The 25,865-nt window shown below is 33.9% G+C and overlaps 4 protein-coding genes across 6 annotated transcripts; all 4 read left to right on the top strand.

The window, feature by feature from the left end:
• The first annotated feature begins 4,446 nt into the window (after nucleotides 1–4,446).
• Nucleotides 4,447–6,294, top strand: LOC105768695 (protein SODIUM POTASSIUM ROOT DEFECTIVE 2). The gene is made up of 3 exons (XM_012588800.2): nucleotides 4,447–5,454; nucleotides 5,578–5,653; nucleotides 5,830–6,294. The coding sequence occupies exons 1-3, from the start codon at nucleotides 5,257–5,259 to the stop codon at nucleotides 5,955–5,957; spliced, it is 402 nt and encodes a 133-aa protein (XP_012444254.1). The 5' UTR covers nucleotides 4,447–5,256; the 3' UTR covers nucleotides 5,958–6,294.
• A 1,679-nt stretch (nucleotides 6,295–7,973) lies between these two features.
• On the top strand, nucleotides 7,974–10,399 carry LOC105768694 (uncharacterized). Its single transcript, XM_012588799.2, has 2 exons — nucleotides 7,974–8,697; nucleotides 10,196–10,399. The coding sequence occupies exon 1, from the start codon at nucleotides 8,193–8,195 to the stop codon at nucleotides 8,667–8,669; it is 477 nt and encodes a 158-aa protein (XP_012444253.1). The 5' UTR covers nucleotides 7,974–8,192; the 3' UTR covers nucleotides 8,670–8,697; nucleotides 10,196–10,399.
• A 2,927-nt stretch (nucleotides 10,400–13,326) lies between these two features.
• On the top strand, nucleotides 13,327–19,762 carry LOC105769084 (VIN3-like protein 1). Of its 3 annotated transcripts, XM_012589490.2 has the most exons (6): nucleotides 13,329–13,506; nucleotides 14,357–14,426; nucleotides 15,147–15,303; nucleotides 16,953–17,592; nucleotides 17,828–18,138; nucleotides 18,225–19,762. In XM_012589490.2, the coding sequence occupies exons 4-6, from the start codon at nucleotides 17,135–17,137 to the stop codon at nucleotides 19,394–19,396; spliced, it is 1,941 nt and encodes a 646-aa protein (XP_012444944.1). In that variant the 5' UTR covers nucleotides 13,329–13,506; nucleotides 14,357–14,426; nucleotides 15,147–15,303; nucleotides 16,953–17,134; the 3' UTR covers nucleotides 19,397–19,762. The 3 variants fall into 3 exon arrangements, with proteins under 3 accessions (XP_012444943.1, XP_012444944.1, XP_052487075.1); XM_012589489.2 differs by lacking the exon at nucleotides 15,147–15,303 and having other exon boundaries at nucleotides 13,327–13,506; XM_052631115.1 differs by lacking the exons at nucleotides 13,329–13,506; nucleotides 14,357–14,426; nucleotides 15,147–15,303 and adding an exon at nucleotides 15,422–15,782.
• Nucleotides 19,763–20,558: 796 nt separating this feature from the next.
• On the top strand, nucleotides 20,559–25,567 carry LOC105770583 (fe-S cluster assembly factor HCF101, chloroplastic). The gene is made up of 15 exons (XM_012591850.2): nucleotides 20,559–20,726; nucleotides 20,834–20,974; nucleotides 21,622–21,764; nucleotides 21,863–21,913; nucleotides 22,267–22,422; nucleotides 22,571–22,714; nucleotides 22,794–22,936; nucleotides 23,060–23,129; nucleotides 23,379–23,474; nucleotides 23,673–23,762; nucleotides 23,905–23,958; nucleotides 24,106–24,229; nucleotides 24,333–24,457; nucleotides 24,637–24,759; nucleotides 25,233–25,567. The coding sequence occupies exons 1-15, from the start codon at nucleotides 20,657–20,659 to the stop codon at nucleotides 25,305–25,307; spliced, it is 1,605 nt and encodes a 534-aa protein (XP_012447304.1). The 5' UTR covers nucleotides 20,559–20,656; the 3' UTR covers nucleotides 25,308–25,567.
• The last annotated feature ends 298 nt before the right edge of the window (nucleotides 25,568–25,865 follow it).

The following is a 25,865-nucleotide window of genomic DNA, read 5'->3' as shown; positions in this document are numbered from 1 at the left end:
AAAAAAAATTGTCCACCGAACAAATTAAATAAAAGAATACTCATGTTTTTTTAATTTTTAAAAATTAAGTTAATTAAAATTCAAAGATTATTTTTAATTATTTGTAAAACTGATAAGTTACGAAGGTAGAATTTTCACTTTATCAGATTTGATGCTTAAAAATCAAAATTGGTTTGTTGCAAATTTCAACTAAATTCGGATATATTTCAATTAATTTTTTATTGTAATTTAGATTTTTTTTACACAATGTCTGAAGTTAGAAATAGTTCCTCCCAACTTATAAATGAGAGAATAATACGTTTCATTGCTCTTAAACTTAGTCTTCTTGCATTGACAACAATACCCATAACAATCGAGCTAAGACTTAATCTGTAGCAAATTATATTTTATATTGGTAGAATTTTATTTTGTAATTACTTGAATTTATATTTATATATGTAATTATATTGTTGTGTATAGTTGTATTAGTATACATTGTATTTGCAACAGACAAAACTTAAAATAAAGGATCTGTGGAGAATATTATCAATTCCTAATGTTTATCTTCCCTTCAACGAATGGCTCAAGATTAATCTCATTCCCAAGCTCAGTTTTACTGATTATCGTATACTTGGTTTTCACCATCTTTGCTTTCTTCCTTGGAAATGTTCGCTTGCCCCTAACTCTATTGTCTTTGATAATCCCTTTGACTTAGAGCATGTTATCCCTCCAGCGGTTTCTCTTGAAGCTGATATCAAAATCATTATTGGATATCATAATTGATAGGGATAATTTTAAGGGAACAATTAAAGGATTTGACTCCCTAATGGAAAATTCACTTTTAATCCCTCATTAATAATAAATTTATAAATTAATATATAGTAAATTTGACCTTAAAAAATGGGAAAAATCATTTTAATCTTTTTAAAAATAATGAAATTATAAATCATTATAAGCCCCAAAAAGTTTCTTGAATTCACTCTGATAATGGAGTTGGATTGTTGGTTCCTATTGGTCACACGACAAAAAACTTAGGGTTTTAAAGGTGGTTTATCCCTTGAAAAATAGCTTAATATTTCCCGGCTTTTTGTTGAACTTGATGCTCCTTCTGTTGTTTATTTCATGAAGAATTTTTACTGTGAAAAATCTGCTGCTTGACCGCAAGACTGTATTGAGAAGCTTCCATTCGGATTTGTCCTATATTCCAAGAAGTATTAAGGCGTTAGCAAAAATGGACAGCAATATTAGTAATAGTTGTAATTTTGATATTAATGATTGTATTGTTGTTTTTGTATGCCCAGATTGTATGTAATCCTTTGTTGAAGCCGATCTTAGCGGCTCCCCGATATACCATACTATCTTTTAATTTATGAAAACCCCTAAACTTTTCACTTGATTTTCATTCTTTACTACGGTTGGAAAAGAAAATGGACAGATTCAACAACATTTTGGAGGAATGAATCTAGAAGATTTTTGGCTTTGGTTCTGAAAAGGACAAAACTCCGGAGAAGTGAAAACAGAGCAGGAGAGCGAACCGGAGGCGGTAAACAAGCAACGACGACGATGAAATCGCATAAGGAAATAAGATGGCCTTTGCCCAATGCCCAGTGTTGAGAGAATTGGTTACGCTGACGGTTCAACAAATGCAGGTTGACGGTGTATATTAATTAAGCCTCCATTTCCAAAGTTTTCACTCAGCAGCTTTCTTTGACAGTGAGATCCTACTCTAATGATTAAGTAAACTATGAAGAGATTGTAATGTCGAGGCACAGCTAACACTAACATTCTAGTGTATGGAAAGCATATTATCTGTCAAACAAGTTGGCAAGTTGCAGTTTATCTTACAATCTTCATTCCTTTTGAGTTTTCCCCCTACAATTCAACTGTCAAAGTTTTTTTAAACGTACAAACTAGAATCAAATTAATACTAGTAAAAATATAAATAATTTAAATTAAAACTAACATATCACTTTAAATATTATATAGATAAATTATCAATAGAGGCTCTTGAACTAGGAGCAAGATTGCATTTTGCTCTATTTATTAAAAAATGAGCAATTTAATTATTGTACATTAGATAGAGAACAAACTGATTATTTTGTTAAAAATCCTATCCATTTTACTGTTAAGTGCCGACGTGGTTGATAGAACAATAAGATAGTGACACTTGGTGTATTATTTGTATCTTATGCTAACATGGAGGTAATTCAAATAAAATAAATGAAAGTTTTAACAGAATAAATAGATGGAATCTTTAATAAAAAGTGAAATGGATGGAACTTTTGACATAGAGAGACTAATTCAAGCAACCAAACAGTAATATGTCATCGTTTAGCAATACAAATATTGAATTTTTATTAAAATGACTAATTTACTCTTTGATTTGATGTATAAAAACTAACTGACATATTTTTTGAATAAATAAAAAAATAAAATACAATCCAGGTAACAAAATTTCGTCATACTTCTACCTATATATTGTTATCATAAGACAATTTATAATAATAATAATTCAGAAATACATTTCTCCTGGACCTCTTATTTTGGTGCCACCCATCTTTTTGTATAATGGGCTTGTAATGTAGTCATGTAGCCCTTGTTTTTCAGCCTGTTTTTTTTTTTTTTATAAAAAAAGTAATAGAAATTATCTCCTGGCTTTTAGCAGATTCTTCAACTTATTTTTTGTAAAAAGTTTAAAGGAAAAAACAAGTAACATGATGAGATAGTTTTCTCTATAAATATAGGTGTGTATTGTTGAGCAAATAAGGACCGTAGTATGACATTAGATACTGTGTGGTACGTGCTATACGAACATTGTAAAACATAACAAAATGTATATAACAGGCATCAATCATACTAAGCATACATGTATAACCAATGAATGGGTGGCAACGAATCTATCAAGTGGGTAATATTTAATAATGAATGTCAACCATGTGATAATTCTATATATATATATAGAATTAACTTCTGCTGCTTACTGTCGGTGGTCCTATTGCCTTTTAATTAACTCTTAAAAATGGAAGTAAGTTTTTGATGCACGCCTTCGAATCTTGAAAACTTATCAACCGTCAAGTTGGATAATGTTTCCTATTATAGGTGTCTCAATCAAATATTACTAAATTATTATTAATTTAATTGTTTTTAAACATGCATGACCGTCCATAATATGGACAGATGTAGAGAATGGGCAACGGAACTATTTAATCACATGGAATTAGGTAAACCTTTATATATATATATATATATATTAGCCTTATTTCTACATATTCAATGTTATTATTCTTTTCGGTTTTGAAGGCAGTGAACTGTTGTGAGCCATGCGCCCATGCTTCTTCTTAAACCTTATATTATGTTTATGTCCCCTTCATCCCACATACAAACTATAATGTCTCACCTTTTTATTATTATTAGGTAATATTGCTAATATCTATGATGACATTGAAACAAGTTAATGCCCGATAGAAACTGTCTTATGGTAAAATATTTTGTATTTTTAAAAAGATATTGTTACTTCAAAATTTAAAGACGACATTGTTAACAGCGTTAATCACTAGGGGCGTAGAAGGAGGTAGGTAGTGGCTTTAGTTCCATAAAAATGATAAAATTATTTTGTAGTCCCGTCAAAATTTTTAAAAAATACAAGTTAATATAATGGTAAATTTACACTTTAACCCTAAAAATTTATGATTCATCTCTACTCTTAAAAAATTTACTCATAAACTTCGATCATATGAACCAAAAGTCATAAAATAGGAATGTTGTTGTTGGAGCATGAAGGAAATATAACATTAAATAGGAATGTTTGGCATAAAAGAACCAAGAGGCGATTCTTGCCCTTTAGCTTCGGCTATTAGCCAAGGAAATGGATTACTCCAATTTGCTGGTTGCCACCCTCATTTGTTGAATGCCTCCACATGAAAATTTGGTAAATCCAGCTTTGGTTTATTGCATGCCAAAGGTCATGTGAGACTAACAAACATGAGTATGACTTCACCACTCAAATATTTTTTAATTTTATAATATTTTTAAATAATTCGTCCCTTTCCTCCCACTAAAAGGAGTCATCATCACATGGACCAACCTGTTAGAGAAGCCTCCCATTAATCTTGTAGAAAATTTAAAATATATATTGAAATATTCAATCATCCAATAATTCTATTCTCTTCTGAGCTCAGGGGGGCAGCAATAATTCAATGCCACTTGTCCCCATCTTCTCTATATTAATATTGAAAGAATGAAGATCAAGACAAGCTTGCCAACAACTTCAAACTCATTCACTGCTTTTGAATTATTACATCTATCCCATCTCATATTATATCTTCAACATGAACAGTACTTTGATGGAATTAATTAAACTTGTTTCATGGTTTAATCTAATCATTCTCACCCTTAATCTCTCTCTCTACATGTATAAGAAAGGTAGTGAAGTAATATGAAGTAATGAATAGAAAAACTTGATTAGATATCTAGCATATTCTTCAAATAATGCTGAAGGTAATGTGTCATGATCATCTAGCAAATGTACTTATGTACACTACTAAAGTTGCTTATATTATCCAATCTTTTGGTTATAAAATTTTCTTCCTGTATATATACTTCTTAGCTACCATCCACATGCCATGCCTGGTTTAGATTGTTCTTAGCAATTTTCTTGAGCTGGTGACTATGACCCATATTTTATATAGCTTTTCTCTATCCTTTTTTTATATCATGTGAAACTGTATCTTCTTTCAGTGTGTTTTTAAAGTTTCTTTCACGATAAAAAAGCAATAGTTCAAATGAAAGAGTGAAACCAACTCTCACTTTCAAAAACCAACTGCAAATCTCACATGAACATTCCCTTTTCTTTTCATCCCACTCAATCTTTATGGTGTAGTGTATGTAAATTTTTTTAAGGTGTATGTTTATTGTTGTCTTTATTAGTAGCTCACCACCACATGAAAATGCTGCTTGTGGTGATTAAAGATAAAGAGTACCCTTTTTGAGAACCTTTTTGACTAGTGCCATAACTCAACAAAAAAATTGGCACTTGAAGGTTCCTTTCTTCTTCAATAGCTTCATTAGGTTCTGTCTAGCTTTTGTTTTTCCCAAGAAAAATTTGACCTTTAGCTTCCTTCTCTGTCTCTCTTACATATATATTATATAGTGTTGGGGATTGTGAACATAGTTTCTTTTGATTGATTTTGTTCCTATAAGATAGACAGTTTGCTTATTTATAACCATGTTTAAGTTCCCTAAGTGAGTGTCTTTGTTGTGTTAGAACATCTGGGAGCAATGGGGAAACTTAGTTTTAGCAAGATGTTGGATTGTTTATATTTGTCTTCAGGCTCTTGTTCTTGTTTCTGTATGAACACATTGGATGATGATGAGTTTGAAAAAACCCCATTGGTAACATCTGAAAAAACCCAGTTGTTGAGATTGAAAGATGTTGTGGCTGGCAATCAGACCTTGGCCTTTCAGCTTAAGCCTAAGGTAATGTGCATATATATATTTATATCTCTAAATGTTTGCTTTATTTTCTGAAAGAAGAACATATAGTAGTGAATGAAAAGCTTGAATAGCTAACAAGCTACTTTGATTGATTTGACCTTGTAGATGGTGGTACTAAGGGTATCCATGCATTGCCATGGATGTGCAAGAAAAGTTGAAAAACACATTTCAAAGATGGATGGTAAGCAATCTTTTCTGATATCTCCATTTTATTTATCGACCCTTTTTTATCTTTTTTCCATCATTTTAAAGCATGTTTAGCTGGGAGAGAGCTAATTAGGTTCCTTTTGGTTTTGTTTTGTTATTATATATTATCATTACTGTAATGTAATTCCTAGCTGTACCATGAAAAAACAGGAGTGACCTCATACAAAGTAGACCTGGAAAACAAAAGGGTAGTTGTTATTGGTGATATAATCCCTTTTGAAGTGCTTGAGAGTGTTTCAAAGGTTAAAAATGCAGAGCTTTGGACATCTCCTTCTTGATATGGATGAACAATGAAGAAGAAGAATCTATTTCTGTACTACTGTAAGCTTTTATAACATATAGTACGGTATATTTGATAGACATGTCAAAGATCTTGTTGGCCTGTGTAGAGCAGAGCAAAAGGAAGAACCCTATGCCATTATTCCTTATGGATATGGAAATATAGTCCTTTTAATGTAGAAAAGAAAAGTTTAAAATTTGAGAGTATTTGCATCCTATATTCAATCAATATTGTGTAAGTTCATGCAGGTTATGTTTTGCAATTGCATTTTTTTGCTAGCAGCAAAACAATGTTTGTAATTGTTACTATAATTTTCATGGTTGTATTTTGTGTTACTTTGGCTTTTCGTTTCTGTGTTGGAAAATGGCATGGATATAAACAAATAAAAGTGGGTATATTGCATGGTCCAGTGTGAGTGCTGATTGACACCTAACAGCACTGTTTTGAAATGTGGGTTTGTCCTAGTCATAGCAAGACATGACATGTGATGTTAGGGTTGGATTAGTACAAAACCTGAGTTGGACCCATTTCTAATTTGATCCCAAACTTATATTACTCCTGCATGCAAAATTTTGAAAACGACAGCATTTCAACATACTCATTGGAAATTAAAAAACAAATAAACAAAAAACAAAAGCCTGAACATGATAGGTGACAAAGCAATACTTTCTCATCTCAGATGTTCTGGTTAATGAATTGATGTTGAAGATGGGGGATGGGAATGGGGATGGGATGGGGTATAGAAGTAGTAAACCCCCACTGATATAATTTTTTAAAGAATTTATTAATGGATCCAAACTTATATCAAAATTTAACTCATTTTAACTTTTTAGGTATTGATAATAAACTTTCCCAACCTTAAATTAGAAGATTTTAAGCATGATACCAATCAACCAAATTAAGATTTAAATAGGTAATGATAGTAATGCATGTACTTACACAGATAAACATGATAATAATGTAAGCGTCAAAGCAGGAAATTTCTGTTTGTACTTTGTACTTCCAAAAGGAGGTTTCTGTGGGAAAGAGAAATTCAGTGCCCTCTGCACCAAACCGAAAAGAAAAAAAAATCAAGCTCAAGATTATAGAGCTTGGGTATGTGGAAAACCCACGGAGAGGCCAAGGACTGACCTGACCGTCGTACAATAATCAATTTAGAGGTCTTTAATTGCAGCTTCTGCTGAGTGGCGGTGGTGGTGGTGGTGGCCGGACGTCAGTCCCTGTGGACACCCCTACATTATCTGACATAAGTTCTATGCTAATTAAGAGGGGTATGTATGGTTCGACACGTCCAATAAGTAGTAGTAGTATATTTACATATTTTTTGGCCAATAAAAACTATTAACTAAAGATGGGTAAATTCCACCTAAGATCACTAAACTATTAATAATTTTATGTTTTGATCATTTAGCTTCAAAAGTTACAAAATGTTAGTTGAACTATTTGAAAGTTTTCATTTAAGTCACCGAATTATTAAAATATTTTTATTCAAGTCATTGATTTATTAAGTTAAAAAAAAAGTTTGACTAAGAAACTCTAAGTGACAATTCTATAATTGATACAATGGACCTGTACTCGTTGATGAGTAGAACAATATGGTTTATATCCAATTCGATTTGACAGTCAATGTCAAATATCAGTGAAGAAAGTTGCTTAAATTTTAGTTCACAGATTCGTGATATTCAATGGTGTTTCATGAAAAAAAACCAAATTGTAGAATAGAAGTGGAAGGAGAACTTTTGATTGGTGCAACGATTTTAATTGTCTAGTTACTTAAATGAAAATTTTCGAATAGTTCAATAACTATTTTGTAAATTTTTGAAGTCGAGTGACCAAAACGTAAACTATTAGTAAGATCAATGATATTGGGTGTAGTTTATCCTATAAATTATTAATTAAAGATTTAAACAGAACATTAGCGAGTTATTGGCCTCAAGAAACATGAAATTAGAGAAGATAATATGGGCTAGACTGAAGATCCAGTAATTGAGAAGTACGGCACCGTTTCGCTTTACCTCGTAAACACGACACCAAACTCCTATCTGCTGTCTTCTTCCCCATCGCCTTCTTCCTCTGAACCACAAACTAATGCCTCCTTAAACATCATTTTAATACAATAAATATCAAATTAAAATATAAAAAAAAAGAGGGCAAAGCCGCGAAGGAAAACAAAACAAGGGGCGAAACCTTAATTCCATCAAAACAGTTCAAAGGAAAATATCTGCAGAACATAATGGAGAATTATCTCTTTCTCTTCTCGCTTGTTCTTCTCTTTGGTCTTTTACCCTTTTCCTCTCAAACCCCAAACCCTAAAAACCCCAATCCCAAACCGCCGCTCACCCAGGCACACACCGAGCTTATAAACTATGGTTTTCCGATCGGTCTTCTTCCGGCCTCGGTGACGAAGTACACTCTTAACCAAACATCCGGTAACTTCGCCGTTGATCTCGGTGGCACGTGCAAGATCACGCTCCCGCCTGACAACTACCTGGCTACTTACTCGAAGCGGGTAACGGGGAAGATTGAAAACGGAAAGATAGCGGAACTCGATGGGATCAGTGTCCGGGCTTTGTTCAAATGGTGGTCCATAACCGGGATTCGATCCAGTGGGGATAATTTGGTCTTTGAAGTTGGGATGGTTACGGCTAAATATCCTGCTAAGAACTTCGATGAAAGCCCTCTCTGTGAAGGCCGTCATTCGTCTTCTTAAAAAGCTAAAACCAAAGTGAAAAATAAAGGTTTGATATTTGAGCTTTGAAAATTTTCCATGTTTCCTTTCTTTTAATTTGTTTGTTGGAAAAGCTTCTAAATAAAGTTTTACATGCTAATTGGTGCTTCTTTCTCAGTGCTATCTTCTTCTTTTTTTTTTTTTTAATAATTTCTTTGAAAACGATATGTGGCTGTTTTTAACATAGAAGTTTTTACAATGGGTTATAAGTTCTCTGCCAATTTAAATGGATTAGCTTTAACCTTGGATCATTGGTTTCGTTGTCTAATTTGAGATTTTCTTGCTTCATGTTGAATATGTTTAAAATATATGGTATGTAGTATGTAGTTTGATGAGGCTTTCTTTAATCGAAGATGTTGTCAATTGCTAAAATATAGTAATGATTAGACATCAAGAGTTGTTTGCTGTGATGATTATTTTAATTTTTCTTTTCTGTCTGGGATTATGTTGTTCTTTGTCTCTTATTGCAACGGCACTTTCTCATTAGGAAATTATTTTCCCGATTTTCTTAATATGCATAACTTAGTAATCTGAAAACTGTGATGTACATTGCCTGCATTCTTGTATAGCCTATGTAACTCGGATACGGGTATGTTGATTTGATTGCATGTTTTTCATGTATTTTGAGGTTAATATCTCCATACCCATCTCTTGATATGCATCCTATACGGGTGTTGGACACAGGTACCTTTAAGAAAATTGAAGAGTAGATTAACATAGATTGTAGACCTAGCTGATGCATTTAGATTAAACTTATTTAGGCTTGTAAATGCAATTACGAATATATATCTTGTTCAATAAGATTATCCGAAGTTTAGGATTGTTGTTACTTATTAAACGTCCCCGAAGGAGTACTTTGATTATAAAATGAAAGTGAAATTCTATTGAATTTCCAGTATCATTACTAATATTTTAATCTTAAACTTGACATTTGGATCTATTTTGAGACTTTGAAGAAGAGGTTTAGTTTGAGATTGACGTGGAAGTTATTGTGTACTTCTCTGGATTGTATTCAATACAGGACTATCAGCGCACTAACATAAATTAAGTTATATATGATTGTAAAAGGAGATATTTCTTATATAGTATCTGGGCAGGTTCAAATTTTGATTGTGATGTGGTTGGCATATCTCGTTGGCCGACTTTGTTTGCGCTTCACTTGATTAAGCTTTGTCTTCAAAGATGCTAATATCAAAAAGTTAGATGTTTCAGAGCAAGGAGGATAAAACTATATGGTTTCATCTCTAACATAAGCTTTATCCTATAAGATATTACCATGACATGCACACTGCACACAATAAAATTTCAATCCATGTTAAGAAACCATGCTTCATAGTGTTTTGCATCAATGTGCTACAGATATCATCGAATGGATTTTGTTTTATTCGGGCTGACGGTTTGGCATATATATATTTATCTTGGAATTTGGCATGAAGTGCAAAATTACTGGTTTTAGTTACTTTTCAAGTTTTTATAACATACTAGTTTTCTGTTTCTTGCTTTCACAGGGCTTCTCAGTTTGCGGCAACAATTAAGTTATTACGTATGTGCTCTGTAATCGTAGGAATGTTTGTCTCGTCTAAGACTAAACAAGTCCTTTGTGATCTTTAGATGTTTGTTGGATCTAAGACTAAATCGATAGAACAATTAACGTTATCTTCCCGTGCATGTTTTTATTACCACGGATTTATGCAGTAGTGCTGATCCCATCATTTACGGTGTCGTGTGGATGTTTCTTAAAGTTAAAACTAGGTCTGCAAAAATTCTCCCTTTCTCCAGCTGTTCATTTTTCTTTGCAACAGCTACCTTGTGCATGGTGTCAATGTGCATAGATCTGTTAAAATTAAATTACGTTATGAAATGTGATGTAGATGGCTGGGTTTTGGCAGCAAAATCAACAAGTTCATTAATGTTGAACTTGCATGTCTTAACAAGAAGTTGCCAGGACAAAAAAGGGATGGTAATAATTGATGGATATAAAAATAGATTGGAATGGAAGGGGAAGGGTGGTTGAATAGCTGGAAAGGAATGAATGGTATTTATGGTTGGCATGTGAGAAAAGAGGGATAGAATCTGGAAATCATTGTTTGGGGAAACCGGTTTTAATAAATATTTACCCTGTTTATTTATTTGTTTAAACTGAAGCATAAATGGAAAAATCTCAACTCCTAATTTTAACAAATAATTTACCCACCATTCAAACATAAAATTCGAGGCTTGAATTTCTTAAAATTAAATACAATCGATTGAGGTATTTGAGATAGACCGTTCCAGAGTTGATTATTAATTAAAAATAAAATTGGAAATTTCGAAATTAATTAAAATATAATTTAAAAGAACATTTGCTTGTAATTGTTGATTCATTCCAATAGTTTTATTTTAAATCTTTTTTTATGAAAAATGGGATTGGGTGGGTTTTGACCAGGTCGGTCCGTAGAAGTAGAAATCAAATTGAATATTATTTTTCTGAAATATTTCTTTTAACTTATTTGATAGCTTGAGTTGGAGTAAATAATAATCAAACTTTTTATTTTTGAATTTGAACTAAAAATTTATTTATTTTTGAATCACCTCCGTTCATACTTACTTTATCTATTCCTCTTTTCATAAAATAGTCGATGCTTTTCATGATGGAAATACTCGTTTTCAAACGTATATTACAAACATTTCTTATAAAAACACATTTTTCATCTACTTGCTATAATCATCTCTTTTTTTACTACAAAGTTTTTCTTCAAATATGACAATTAGCATTAAACGCTGTAATCAAGACTCTTAATATAACTACATTGAATGCTGAGCTACAAACTGTTGTTTATGTATGTTGTTCATTGTTCAACTAAAGTAAAACTGACAAATCACAAGTAGGGCATGCATATATATACATGTGCAATTCTCTGTAGTTATTGATTTACTGCTTCTTTTGCAGACTTGGGTCAGCGGTTTACTGCTTCTTGTCTTCTTTTCCTTTTCCCCCTTCGGCAAAGCCATTTAGACTGCGAATTTGGGTGTCTATAAATCTAACAACTTTATGTCTACCAAGATACAGCAAAATACATGCAGCTTAGCTGAAATTGCTGCGCAGTTGGGGGGCTAAGCTATATTGGCTTTTTGAACATTGAAGGTCTTGCACACAAACAACACACACTGTAATATAGCAAGACAAACAGGCATGCTATGATTAGATTGTTATTACTTTAGCCATCACCGAATCTTTCATCGGAAATATGACCACAAATCCCCCCCCCCCCAATCTTCTCTTAAAATTTAAATCAATTGGGTTTTTTTTAGTAATGCACCAACATATAAATACTTGTTGTGGAGGTTAGCTAACTAGAGTTTTCTCTTAAGACCAATAAAAAAGTGTCAATGTTTTTCAACACCATGAAATAAACAGATCCTTGGACTCGGTCTTACTTTGAAACTTCTCGATTCCCAACCACTTTACATTCCAAATAATCCGCGCAGCTAGAAAAGTTAAAAAAAAAAAAAAACTTTCAGAATATGCTGTAATTGAGGTGATATTAGTCTAATTTACTGCAAGGGTTAAATTATTGTTTGAAGACCTGGATTTTTATATTGAAATCTAAATTTTTTGGCCTTAGTTAATTTTTAAATTTAATAATGGTTATTGTATAAATTAGACAATTGCTCACAAATTTGGGTATGAATTTTTTTTACCCAAGTTAGTCTATAAGCTTGACGATTATTTTCACATTAAATATGAATTTTAAAGTTTTAAATATAATATCAAAGACTAACTCAAACAAAAAAATCATACTCTAATGTAAAAATAATTACTAAATTTAAAGATTAGTTTAAAAAAATAAATCCAATGTTAATATAATTACCGAGTACACTTAACCTTTCCATTATTACTGCAAAGGAGCATAATGTTGTAAATAGAGTACCGTTCATATACAATTATCAAATTCATCTCCTATTTTGACGTGGCAATTTTTTGTTGACTGATTTTTTTTTCCGCTGCATTACTTTGAAGATTCCATCGCGACGTGTAGGGCTTTTATTTGCGTTCTAAATCATAGGAAGTTACATTAAATTCATGATATCCCACAATGATACTTCTTTTTATAATTTATTTTAAATTTTTTATCTTTAAATTAATTAAGTGCTATACAAAATTTAATAAAAAATAAATTTCAAGTTGAATAAATTATTAATAATTATAATAAAACTGTAATATTTATGATCTGATAATCCAAACAGAAGAATCTAACACTACGATTTCGAGATTTTACGTTTCCAGGATTCTTTTCTCTGAGCCCTACCGCATAGTATTTAATGGTTCAGTAATTAAAAATCAATTAACATTTAGTCAACAGTTTAATAACAAAATTGGTTAGCCATCATTTGATCCAACGGTTCTAAACGTCCAAAGATTTTGATTCGATCATTAATTTTTTTGCCAACAAACCCTACTGATAAATGCAACCAATCACGCGCCAAGCTGGTAACTGTTAAACCACGCATCAATCAAAAAAAGCAACAGTGTTTTAGCGTACTTTTTCTGCACAACCATAACCCAACACTACTAAATACCAAACGAATAAAACGCGCTTTCATTCGCGCGTGAATTCCGCTGAACTTTTTTACCTCCAAAGCGTTAGCAACTCGTACAAGCTTTCTCTTATCTCTCTTCAAAATCCAACTCACAACGAAGAAGATACTCTCTCTTTCTCTCTGTTTGGATTCAAAGAAAAAAAAAGAGCTTTATTTTTTTTTCCTCTTCTATTTTTTTGGTGGGTTTTTTTTTTGTTTGGCTTCGTTAAAACCCTAGGTTCCTCCCCATTATACGAAGGTATTTATTTTTCTCTTAAATTTGTTTTTCTCTTTTAATCGTTTTCTTTTTCTTTTTTTTTTTGGATTTTTTAAATTAAAATATGTTCAGATCCGTCCTTGTTTCATTTTGGCTCTTCTCTTCTTGACTTCCTTTTGGTTCTGTCAAACTACGGTCCTTTTTCTTTCTCGTACATTAACAGCTTGAAATTTACGCTCTTTTCTATATCCTACATTTGATTTTTCTTATTTTTGAATTATTATTCCGTTTTTATTTGTGTGTTTTTTCTTCTTTAGCTTATTCATGTCAAATTCACAGGCATTGGTGTCATTTTGTTTTTTAGTAACATTTTCTGCTTGGAATTTATTATTATTTACTTTTTCTCTTTTTTATTTCTATTAAATATTGCGTGATATAAAGCAATATTTTTTTTTTCTTTCTTATGTTGAATGGAGCTTGCAAATGTGGTGAAAATGTTTAAATCTTTTTGTTGGGTCTGGAAAGCTGGAAAGGGTTTCTTTTTTTAGCACGGATGCTGTTTTAATGATTAAAAATTGTAATTTTTGTTATTGGTGCGAAGTTTTTAATTGTCGATTTGCTATTTAGTGATGTATTTTCTTTTTCTATTCTTGTTTTACTTTTGGGTTGATAGTAAGCTGCATTGCAGAAACTGGAAAAAGAGAGATAAGATTTAAAAAAAAACGAAAATTTCTTCCACATGCAGACAGTAGGAAAGCTTTTATTGCTTTTGTTTTGTTTATTTTTTTACCTTATTTGGTTTCATTATTGTGGAAGGGTTTAGGGAATTAGTCTAGCATTGATGATAAGTATTTTATGGTATGCTGAGTTCAACAATTCTAAATTTTGACAGGGGGAAGAGCTAAGCTTTGCGGGTTTCGGCATTTAAATTATGGATTTAGAAGATAAATACCTTGCTAAAGGTATGATCTTCATATTTGCTTTTTGTTCATCCTTAATATCTATCTGCTTTTATTGCTGTATCTGTTTCTTATTGAATCCTTGATCTTAGAAGTGAATGTTTGTCCACGCAGAATAATGACATAGTTATGTCACTCTAGCTTCATGTTGTAATGGTATTGTTGTTTGAAGTACCGTGAACTTAATCGGGACATTGGAAAAAAAAAGGATACTTTCTATAACTTGGATGATTAGTAGAAGGCTATATAAGGTGCTTACAGGACTTAAATGAATCAAGGCTGATGAAATGTTTTATTTGCGAGGGAAATAATTTAGAATCATCATTAATATATATATGCAGTTTCCACCGTTCTCCCTGAATTCCTTCTCCTTTTTCATTTCTATTACTAGATCATTTAACATATTCTGCCATGGCTATATGTTGCAGGTTGAATTATGGCTATGATTAATACACTCTACTCTTTCAGTAAAATTAATTACTTAAACCATCACTTATAGCATGAACTACCACGTTCCATCATTTAATTATGCCGTTGAACCCTCTTTTTCTTCACATTTTTCTCTGCATTAGGTTTATGGTATATTGTATGATAAATGTGCCTGTTCCTTCCATGTTGACTAAATTAATCTTGAACCTTTGTGTTGACAAATGCTTCTACATTCCCAGTAAGTTCCATGCTTTTGAGGGAAAAATATCCTGACTAATTTTAATGCCAAACCAGAATTTTAAATTGCCCTTTAAACAAGATACAGTAATGACATCGGTGGATGAATCAAACCAACCACAGACACATTGGTGATTGCTGGAGTAAGAAGGGTGGGTATAGATTTGGCTACATTTAGGTTCTTGCCACGTTGAGTTGGAGGATTTTCTTCCTGGTAATTCCATGAAAATAACTTACTCACCTTTCTTTTTTATTTAATTTAAAGTTTGAAGGTATGCATTTTTACCAGGAACTTAATGTCACTTGTTTTTACTAGTAATCTGCTTAAATCTTTCTCTATTATTCTATTTTTGGTTGAATGTTCTCAAACTGTTAATTGGGTATATTCGTCATCTATCAGGTTACTAATTCGACTCGAACAATAGTTTGAACCATTGACTTTTTGCATATGGATCTTTACATGACCTGATCCAGTCCAATAAAAACCCAGTCCAAATAGATATCTTTTCTTTGTGGAGTATAAAGACATAAGGGATTCTTTGAAACCCTAACTATTTTGAATAACTTAACCGTGCTGCGCCGCGAGCCTCTGCTGCAGCCTCTTCCCTGGATGCTCTTTCATTGTTAAAGTTTTATAACTTGTTTTCCTTTTCTCATTCCTTCCATTATATAGAAGGATCTGCTGTCTATCAGGTATCTGCTGGTGCCTGATCATTTTCATTTGGATTGAAAATTTTGTATATAATAGAATTAGCTTTTATAGCAACTCTTTTTGTTGTAACAGACCGGTGCATGTTGCTGCCATTTTTTTTTTCAACTTTAAGAGATGTGATTTCTTTTTTTGTTGGATTCTATCCTTGATAAGGCACACTTTCTCTTTTCATGATTTTTATTATTTTATACATTATTCTAAATATTACTAAATAAAAGGAACATCTAGCTCACTTGGATGCTATCAAATATTCCTATTTAAAGTTGTTTCTGTATTTTTTTTTCTTTCTTTTGTTGCATTGCAACATGATATGATCTTCAAGATTTGACATGTTCCAGATGCTTGCAGATAATTCTAGTTTGATTAGGAAAATTTGTTCAATAAATATTTTGAGAAGATGGACCAGACAGGATTTTCTTTTTCCTACATCTTCCTTTCTCCCTTAATTTTTGGGTGGAAGTTGGATGCATTGCAAATCATCAACTGATCTTGGATGCTAATCCTTAATGAAAATTGTAGTAACACATGAATGTTCAGCAGCCTAATGTGGGCTGATTCCTTTTTTGTTATTGTTCCTTTCTTTTCTAGCCATTGTAGTAGCCTAATTATCAATATTGCACAACATTGTTTAGATATGGTATTCTTTTATCATTTTTTTTCCTCAATATTTTTGCATGCATCCCTATTAAAATCTTGCAGTTTAATTTCCTTTCAATCAAGATTTTTGCCTTTTGAGAACCTATTGGCAGCTATAAATAGTGAATTTAGATAATGAGTTTGGATACCAACTTCTATCGCAACTTTTTCCAATAGTTCAGAAGTTCTCTAAAGGGCTGAGTTTTGAGAGATACACATATTGAGGGGTTGAGATAGATTCAAGTAGTATGTATAGCCAAAATGATCGCCATACATCTCGGACAACTTGTTATTGAGAAAAAGGGCTCATGAATGGGGTTTGCAGGAAGAAATTGTTATGTTTCATGCCTGTTGGCACAGAACACAGATTCATGACAGGATTTATCCCCAATATTAGTTGACTTTTTGTCCTGAATACTGTCTTTGGAATTTTCATTTTAAATATTTGGTTTTAGTTCTTACCAAGTATCTTGTACCCCACCGAAGAATTTCTCATTTATCTTTTCTCTGTGCAGTTTCTGGCATACAAAGTCTTTCTTCCAGTGTGCAAAGTACTCCAGAGAAACATGGCCATTCAGATGATGCTTCGAGAAGTCCAGAACTCCTGCAAGAATTCCTGAAGTCTGGTCCAAGAAAGGAGCTTCTTCGAACCTGTTTTCATAAAGAGAAGAAAAGTTCAGCTTCTTCAAAGAGCAAAATGTCTGAAGTTGTAAAGTCGGGTAACAAGATCATCAAAAAGCCTGACTTGAGAAAGGTTTCATCCACTGCCAACAGTCAGTCTTCTGCTAGGAAGCAAAACAGAAAGGGGGAGAACCCAATAAGGGTGCTCCCAGCTACTGAGCAGTCTTCAGACCATGGATTTTCTAGCTCATGGATATGTAAAAATTCTGCTTGCAGAGCTATTCTTTCCATAGATGACACATTTTGTAAGAGATGCTCCTGTTGTATCTGTCACTTATTTGATGACAACAAGGACCCAAGTCTTTGGTTGGTATGTTCCTCTGAATCTGGTGAGGGAGATTATTGTGGGTTGTCATGCCATATTGAATGTGCTCTTCAACGTGAGAAGGTGGGGGTTGTTGATCTTGGACAATTGATGCAACTAGATGGTAGCTATTGTTGTGCTTCTTGTGGTAAAGTTTCAGGTATACTCGGGTAAGTAATTGACTTGCAGTTCATGCCTCATTCTGCTTGCTGTTTTGTTCTCTCCCAAACCTTAAAAACTGCTGTTTTTATCTGCCAAAGCTGTTATTTCTCTATATCTGGAAAATGATTGCAATGTGACGAATCAGGTTTCAGAGAAAATTTTAAACTGTTATCTCTCTATATCTGGTTTAGGTTTTTTAGCTTTGGGCTGATAGAATTGATATCATTTACTTGCTCATGGCAGATCTTGGAAGAAGCAGCTAATGATAGCTAGGGAAGCTCGCCGCCTGGATGTACTTTGTTATAGGATATACTTGAGTTACAGGCTCCTAGATAAGACTTCTCGCTTTACAGAACTGCATGAGTTTGTGAAAGATGCAAAGGCCAAACTAGAAACAGAAGTGGGCCCTGTAAATGGAGTTTCTGCTAAAATGGCTCGGGGAATAGTAAGCCGGCTTTCTGTTGCCGGTGACATACAGAAACTATGCTCACTTGCAATTGAAAAAGCAAATGAATGGCTGGTGACCATGTCTAATACTAACCCAAAGTGCCAAGGTTAGGATAACAATGACTTCTTTTATTTCTTATTGGTTATTTAAAGTTAGTAAAATGAGAAACTCTTTTTCCCCTTTTTTGGGCAGATTCACGTCCTGCTGCTTGCAGGTTTCTATTTGAAGAAGTGACATCGTCATCTGTTGTAATTATTCTAATTGAGCTGTCTACTGCATCATCTGATGATATTAAGGGCTATAAGCTCTGGTATTTCAAGAGTAGAGATGAGACACATACAAAAGAACCTAGTTCCATCTTTCCAAGAACTCAGAGAAGGATTTTGATATCTAATTTGCAGCCCTGTACTGAGTACACATTTCGAATTGTTTCTTACACTGAGGCGGGTGATTTGGGCCATTCTGAGGCTAAATGTTTCACCAAGAGTGTAGAGATAATTCACAAGAATCCTACTTCAGCAGCTGTGATGTGTCAGAAGAATGTGAATCACCTTACTGAAGGAAGTTCGAAGGAGCTCACAGCAGTTGGTTCTTCTGGATTTAAAGTTCGAGACCTTGGGAAAATCCTGCGTCTTGCTTTAGCTCAAGAGCAAGGCTGCTTTGAAGGATTTTGCAGTGCTGATATAGAAAAATGCTGTGGAGCAATAAAAAATATTAAGCCTGAAACTCGAGAAGAGGATCATATGCCATCTGTTTCACGTGGACTTGACTTAAATGTTGTCTCAGTACCTGATCTAAATGAAGAACTAACTCCTCCATTTGAATCCTCGAGGGATGAAGATAATGGTTGCACTTTAGAGCTGGCTGTGGAGGCGGATGACGATGCTGCTTCGCTTGAAATAGAGAAGAACAGGCTAGCAAGATCACATGGTAGTGGAGATTCCCAGACCTGGACTAATGGGGCGACAGGGGAAGTGCCTGCTGTGGATTCTCATACCGAGTTGTGCAGGAAAAGAGCAGCAAACTCAAATGAAGAGACACATGACTGTGATAGTACTCTTATAAATGGCTCGCCATTCCGAATCACCAATGATTCAGGTTCCTTGGATGAGAATTTCGAGTACTGTGTTAAGGTAATCAGATCACTAGAATGCGAGGGTCATATCAACCAGGAATTCAGACTGAAATTACTAACATGGTTTAGCTTGAGGTCAACAGAGCAAGAACGCAGGGTGGTCAACACATTCATTCAAACACTGATCGATGATCCAAGTAGCTTGGCAGGGCAGTTAGTTGACTCATTTTCAGATATCATATCTAGCAAGAGGCCTCGAAATGGATTTTGTAGTAAGCTATGGCACTAAATTAGTGCATGCCATTCTAAAACAAGAATGTCAATTTGCTTCATGATTATTCTTTTCTCTTGCGATACACTTTCCCCCTGATTGTTTCACCAACCTTTTACAGGCATTTTTCAGTTTTACCTAATCACTTTCTGAAGGTGGGTCTTTGTATTTGGTTCCACAGGGGCCTTGCCCTTGGGGTACGTACGTCAGATTTCATCTTTGTAGAAGGCAACTTTCATTTCCTAAAACATCCTAGTTACTTTTGAAGCAGTAGACTTTTTAAGCATGGATAAAAATATATATGTATTTATATGGATGCTTTTGATATTGCCTTCTGAAATTCAATGAAGGGTATATGAATTAATCTTGAATTTTATTCAGTTACATATTTGTTCTCCAATTTTATTAGAAATTTGGTTGTCCTCGTGTATGCTTTGCTTCCAAGATGTATATGAGCACCTATCAGGCCTTGATACTTGTGAAAATGCCTCTTTTAAGGGAGAGGTTTTTTTTGTTCAAACCATGTAAACCACATTTCAGGATACCGTTCTTGAGGGGGCTGATGAGTGACCGAATGTAACTCAGCTTTTGGGGTTTCGTAGTTCATTGAAGTCAACGTAAATGAAGATGGCTGTTAATGAATTGAATGCATTAAAGAAAAATACAGGTTTGTCCAAATGTATGTAACTGTGAAGGCCCTTTTTACTATTAGTTAGCAGTTAACAAAAGAGGGCAATTGCTTCGAATTTGACAATTGAGATATCTGGGAACAATAATATAACAATAATATATATTTCATTCGGATTCAAAGTGAATTCTTATTTTCTATATTTTGTATTCTTTGTATACGAATCAGTTTATTTTATGATTTAGTATACAATTTTCTTTTCGGTGTAAAAAAACCTAACTAAACAAAATACCTAAGCCTAAAAATCAGCTAACCTACAGTTCCAATATTTTACGAAATTAATTTTGAGATAAAAGGTAAATGCAATTTGATTATTCCATCCTACTTTTACCCAAAAAGTAAAACCAGGTGGGCAATCTTTTTTCAAATCTTGTTTCCCAGACCAGTCATGGGCCATGGGGCGTGGGACAAGTCAACAACTGGAAACGTTGTCGTTTTGGTCCAGAAAGATGAGATTTTGAACCATTAATTTTTATTATCATTCGAACAACTGAAACATGAGGCTCACAACGGCCGACCATTAACTTCTTATGCTTTCTTTTTGCTAACACTGAAAAAAAGAGAGGTTCCCTTCCCAGTATTTCTCTACAATGCAACTTCTCCACGCTCCATCTTGGCCACATCTCTCCTTTCAAACTTCAGACCGAAATTCAAAAGGAGGTACCTTCTTTTTCTTTTTCTTTTTTTAAACCATAAGCTTCATGCTGGCAACAACTACCGAAACTAGTTTCAGTTTTTACTTAAAACTCTCTGTTTCTTTATTGTAGGATTGCTTTCACTTGAGAAATGTCTTCAATCATCAACTGCCAATTGTTCCTTTCAGCCTCAAAAGCTGGAAAGGTCGATATGGGTATCGCATAAAAGAAACTTTTTTAGCTTCTGTGCAACAAAAGCTACCTCAGTTGAAGGTAATGATACTCCGTTTTATTATCCAAAGTTAAACCCAGGAACAGGAAAGCTAAAACTTCCTCGTTTTCCTTTATTATGAAAAAACCCAACATGAATAGTGCATTTCTTTTTAAGCCGGGGGATTCTTCAAGTTGAAAACATTGGCGGGAAGCATGATTATCTATTTGGTTTTTCTTAATTTTTGGAATGACTTTAAAATGGATGATATTGGCTTTTTGCTTAATGTTTTTGTGTTTATATTTCTTTTGTTTTGGGTCTTTTTACTATTCGTTTTCTGGAAAATTATACTATATCCTATATTTGTGTTTGTATTTCTTGTAAAGCTTGAATGTCTCCATGCAGGGCATGCTTAATTTGGTCTCTGAATTAAAGTGAAATAATTACTTTAATAAATAAAATATTTATGTAAAGCTTTACTCCTATAGGTGTCTACCATCCTTTGCAGTTATATAAAAATATCCTATCAGGTTAGGACATAGGGACTGATCTAGTAATTTTGTTGCCATTTTTGCTGTTATTGCTTGAACAAGGAAACCCTTGCAACCCCTTTTCTTTTATGGTCTAGGACTTGGGAGTAACATTATTGTTTAAGGTGTTCTCTGGATTTTGTTTTGAGTCATCTAAACTTTTATTTGGTTGATGGCAGCTGGTTCTTCAGCAGCATCAAGTGGAACAGCTGAAGGTGATGTATTAAAAGCCTTGTCTCAAATCATTGATCCAGACTTTGGAACAGATATTGTCACCTGTGGTTTTGTGAAAGATCTGCTCATTGATGAAGCTTCTGGAGAGGTCACTTAGAAATTATGTTTGCAGATTTCCGTAAAATACCCTAAAAAGAGTTGGAAAAAAACACACCTGCTAAAATTAGTTTCAATTTCACATTTCAGGTTTCCTTCCGTTTGGAGCTTACAACACCAGCATGTCCAATCAAGGACATGGTAAATCACATAATCACCACTGTTTGATCAACAACTGACGTATATTTGGAAGGGTAGACTTTTATTTCATATGTTCGCTTAAAACTAACTAGTAAAATCTATGGTACTCTTGTGAAACATAAAACTTATTTAGGCTAGGTGGTTATTGCTTTTGGTATTATCCTTTTCTTGCTTGTCCATTGTGCGTATTGTTCTTTATGGACATGCGTGCACTGTGAAGACTATTTTTGGGTAATGCATCTTCAATGAACTATGTTCTTATGTCTACCACCACGTGCATTTGCAAATGGAAATATATGTCTTTGGGACAGTATTGAAATGGCAAGTCTAACGAGATTTTCAGTGCATGACAGTTTGAGCAGCAAGCAAATGAAGTGGTGGCTAGGCTTCCATGGGTGAAGAAGGTCACTGTGACCATGTCAGCACAACCAGCCAAACCTATTTTTGCCGGAGATCTTCCAGCAGGTTTGCAGAGAATTTCAAATATTGTAGCGGTTTCAAGTTGCAAGGTAAATGTTTCAGAACCATTTGGTTACTGTCTGTCTGAATTTATTGGTATGCAAATATGTTTGTATCTGTTGTGACCTTGCTAAAATGAGTAATGTTGAATGCATTGTTTATTTTTCTCATAACTCCTGTTTGTCAAAAACTCTGTAGGGAGGTGTAGGAAAATCAACGGTTGCTGTAAATCTTGCGTATACTTTGGCTGGAATGGGAGCCAGAGTAGGTGTTTTTGACGCTGATGTTTATGGACCAAGTTTACCAACAATGGTCTCCCCTGAAAACCGATTGCTAGAGATGGTAGTTTTCAGAGTTGAAATTTATTTTTCATGCACATAGGTAATATTCTGAAATCTGACTCTTTAAAATCTTATCATAGAACCCAGAAAAGAGAACGATCATCCCAACAGATTATTTAGGAGTCAAGTTGGTATCCTTTGGATTTGCTGGACAAGGTCGTGCAATAATGCGAGGTCCAATGGTTTCAGGGGTCATCGATCAACTTCTGACAACTTCAGAGTGGTATGGTCTATGGTGTTCTATTAAATATGCGATTTGAGATCATTTAGAAGCATTTGATGAATCCATAACTTTATGATTTTCTTTTTCTTTTTTTGTGCATTGCTATGATCTTCTACATTGTAGGGGAGAGCTTGATTATCTTGTTATTGACATGCCTCCGGGAACTGGTGATATCCAGCTTACTCTATGCCAGGTTCTTTTCTATGATCTTCTTTCCTGCCCCCTAATAGAATCTTCTATATAGTTCTAGTATTTTTCTTCTTTTTATAGAAGAAAATTTTAAGGACTAGCATATTGTCATGCACATCGTGCCCTAGTGGACATATATAGCTTGCAGGATCGCCCTTTTCCCTGTCATTAAAGTTGTTGCTTGTACTGAAATTCATCGTCTTTTCTTAAAGTCAGTGCTTTGATGTTTAATGATGCTTAAAATGAATGTCAGGTAGTGCCATTGACAGCGGCTGTTATTGTTACCACCCCTCAAAAGCTAGCATTTATTGATGTTGCCAAAGGAGTTCGCATGTTTTCCAAACTTAAGGTTTCCCCTTTATCTTTACAACCTAACCATACTTTACAAATAAGCTGATGTATATCAGACAAAGATTCTCTTTTTATGCCATACAATCGCCGAACTTCAAATCAATTTATACTCTCTACCTGCTTTTAGTTATCACTTGGTCTAACCTTTTTTTGTGCTTCATATTTTCAAATACGTCTTGCTGGGTAAAACATATAGGTACCATGTGTTGCTGTGGTTGAAAATATGAGTCACTTTGATGCAGATGGCAAACGCTACTACCCGTTTGGTCGAGGTTCAGGCTCTCAGGCATGTTATATTTTCCTGAAGTTAACTTTCATGCCTAATAGATAGTATAGTGATTTATAGCGTTCACACTCCGCTAATTATTCGTAAATCTTTTATGCGCAAAATAAAAATTGTGGAACTGATCATTTTACTGGATTTGCAGGTTGTCCAGCAGTTTGGGATCCCTCATCTGTTTGATCTTCCCATTAGACCAACTGTATGTCCGATGATTTATGTTTGTGCTTATATAGTAAATTGTATTTTTCCATTGCGTTATTGCAAACTCAAGAGTACTCCGTTAGAATGTTTGTATGTGCTGAAAATCCTACCCAAGTTTATGGTTTATTACATTTAATTTTTGCAGCTTTCTGCTTCTGGTGATAGTGGAACACCTGAAGTGGTGGCTGATCCTCAAGGTGAAGTTGCCCAGACGTTTCAGAACCTTGGAGTATGTGTTGTGCAACAGTGTGCCAAGATTCGCCAGCAAGGTACTTACATTGTCTTTTTTTTTCCGATACTTCATTCTTTTCAAGTTGCTATCGATGATATAAAAATGCTTTTTTTTTCCTTTTATATCCTCTTTGGTTCTAGTATCAACAGCAGTTACATATGACAAATCCATCAAGGCCATAAGAGTTAAGGTACCGGATTCAGAGGAAGAATTCCTTCTGCATCCTGCAACAGTAAGACGGAATGACCGCTCTGCCCAAAGTGTGGTAAGTATGTTTTTCTTACTAGTTAATAGATTTTATTTAAATCTTTCTAGTTGAAGAAACGATAGCCTCAGCAAGTCCTCCCACGTGGTGGAACTTAGCTGTCGCCAGAAGTTTCAACTTTAACTATTGTTTCATCCTTTTTTTTCTGTTCAATCTTTCTTTTTCTTCATTTAAAACAGGATGAGTGGACCGGGGAGCAAAAGCTGCAGTACGGTGACATTCCAGAAGATATTGAACCTGAAGAAATTCGACCTATGGGAAACTATGCTGTGTCAATTACGTGGCCAGATGGATTTAGCCAGGTGATACTTAACTTGCTCCTGTCTTTCTTTTGCATTGGATGACTATGATTTTTGTTACAGTTCTACAGAGTGATAGATGCTATTATAAGTCAAGAAATTGTCTATCCTAATGCTAACATTAAGATAACTGAGAGGTTCGTGAAAATTTGCAATTGAAACAATGGAGTAAGCCAGTATTGGAACTACACTTCCATGCTTTTTGCTTAACCTCCAGCATTATCAGTCTACTAATAAAACGGATTGGCCAGTAACTTCTGCGTGCTAGACTCAGGGTGAGTAACAAATAAGGTTATGCTTAATATTTTCATATACTCAAAGGGTGGACAAGATTACTTTAAAAAAACGAAAGAGTCGGCGTAACATAGTCTGCTGACATGCACTTAGCTACTAGCTACCCATGAAAATCACATATAGCAGGATCTGATTGCATATACACCAATATGAACTTTTTAAATTTCTTTGTCATCACACAGATCGCTCCCTATGATCAGCTCCAGATGATAGAGCGTTTAGTGGATGTTCCTCAACCGACAGCCGTCCAATCATGATGATAAGTTTCCTCTTTTCATTTGTGGCCTATTCAGATCGATACCATGATTCCAGCGAACAAGGAATATCATGCATTTCTACTACAAAGCCTGTTGGAGTCAAATGAAACGAAAGGGAGTTTAGGACATTACTTGAAGCACAGAGCTTCTATGTATTTCTAGGCATATGCATGTATGTATTAGACTGAAAACTCTTTCAGACGTAATTTTTCTCAAGAACTCTACGCAAAGGTTCAAGAAGCTTCACTTTACAACAAAAATTCTGGTATCTTGGAGAAACCATATATCAGATTTGCATCATTCAACATACCAAACAAAATGAACAGTAGGGTTAAAATCTTAAATTAGACCGAGAAAATAGGAACAATAAAATTATCCCTCAATTCTTTTCTTTTCTTTTGGTTTTATACAAAATTAATAACAATATAAAGTGAAGAAAATAGTAAAAATGTGAATAAGTCCCAGTAGCAGGTAAAATTTTAAACTAAAAAAGGAAGAAGAAAAGTAATGGCTGGTGGTTACTTGGTCTAAATCATTTGAAAATGGAATCTCTCAAAA

Source organism: Gossypium raimondii, chromosome 5 (genome assembly GCF_025698545.1).
Source record: "Gossypium raimondii isolate GPD5lz chromosome 5, ASM2569854v1, whole genome shotgun sequence".
NCBI classification, from domain to species: domain Eukaryota; kingdom Viridiplantae; phylum Streptophyta; class Magnoliopsida; order Malvales; family Malvaceae; genus Gossypium; species Gossypium raimondii.
The sequence above is the reverse complement of the archived record's forward strand: the minus strand, read 5'-3'. Positions and strand labels throughout refer to the sequence as shown.

Bases quoted from the DNA above. Each gene is read 5' to 3' on its own strand.
- LOC105768695 (XM_012588800.2), top strand. From the start codon at position 5,257: ATGGGGAAACTTAGTTTTAGCAAGATGTTGGATTGTTTATATTTGTCT. The intron at 5,455-5,577 runs GTAATGTGCATA...TTGACCTTGTAG, and splicing joins CCTTTCAGCTTAAGCCTAAG to ATGGTGGTACTAAGGGTATC. The intron at 5,654-5,829 runs GTAAGCAATCTT...ATGAAAAAACAG, and splicing joins ACACATTTCAAAGATGGATG to GAGTGACCTCATACAAAGTA.
- LOC105768694 (XM_012588799.2), top strand. From the start codon at position 8,193: ATGGAGAATTATCTCTTTCTCTTCTCGCTTGTTCTTCTCTTTGGTCTT.
- LOC105769084 (XM_012589489.2), top strand. From the start codon at position 14,396: ATGGATTTAGAAGATAAATACCTTGCTAAAG. The intron at 14,427-16,952 runs GTATGATCTTCA...TTCTCTGTGCAG, and splicing joins AGATAAATACCTTGCTAAAG to TTTCTGGCATACAAAGTCTT. The intron at 18,139-18,224 runs GTTAGGATAACA...TTTTTTGGGCAG, and splicing joins TACTAACCCAAAGTGCCAAG to ATTCACGTCCTGCTGCTTGC.
- LOC105770583 (XM_012591850.2), top strand. From the start codon at position 20,657: ATGCAACTTCTCCACGCTCCATCTTGGCCACATCTCTCCTTTCAAACT. The intron at 20,727-20,833 runs GTACCTTCTTTT...TCTTTATTGTAG, and splicing joins AGACCGAAATTCAAAAGGAG to GATTGCTTTCACTTGAGAAA. The intron at 22,715-22,793 runs GTAGTTTTCAGA...ATCTTATCATAG, and splicing joins AAAACCGATTGCTAGAGATG to AACCCAGAAAAGAGAACGAT.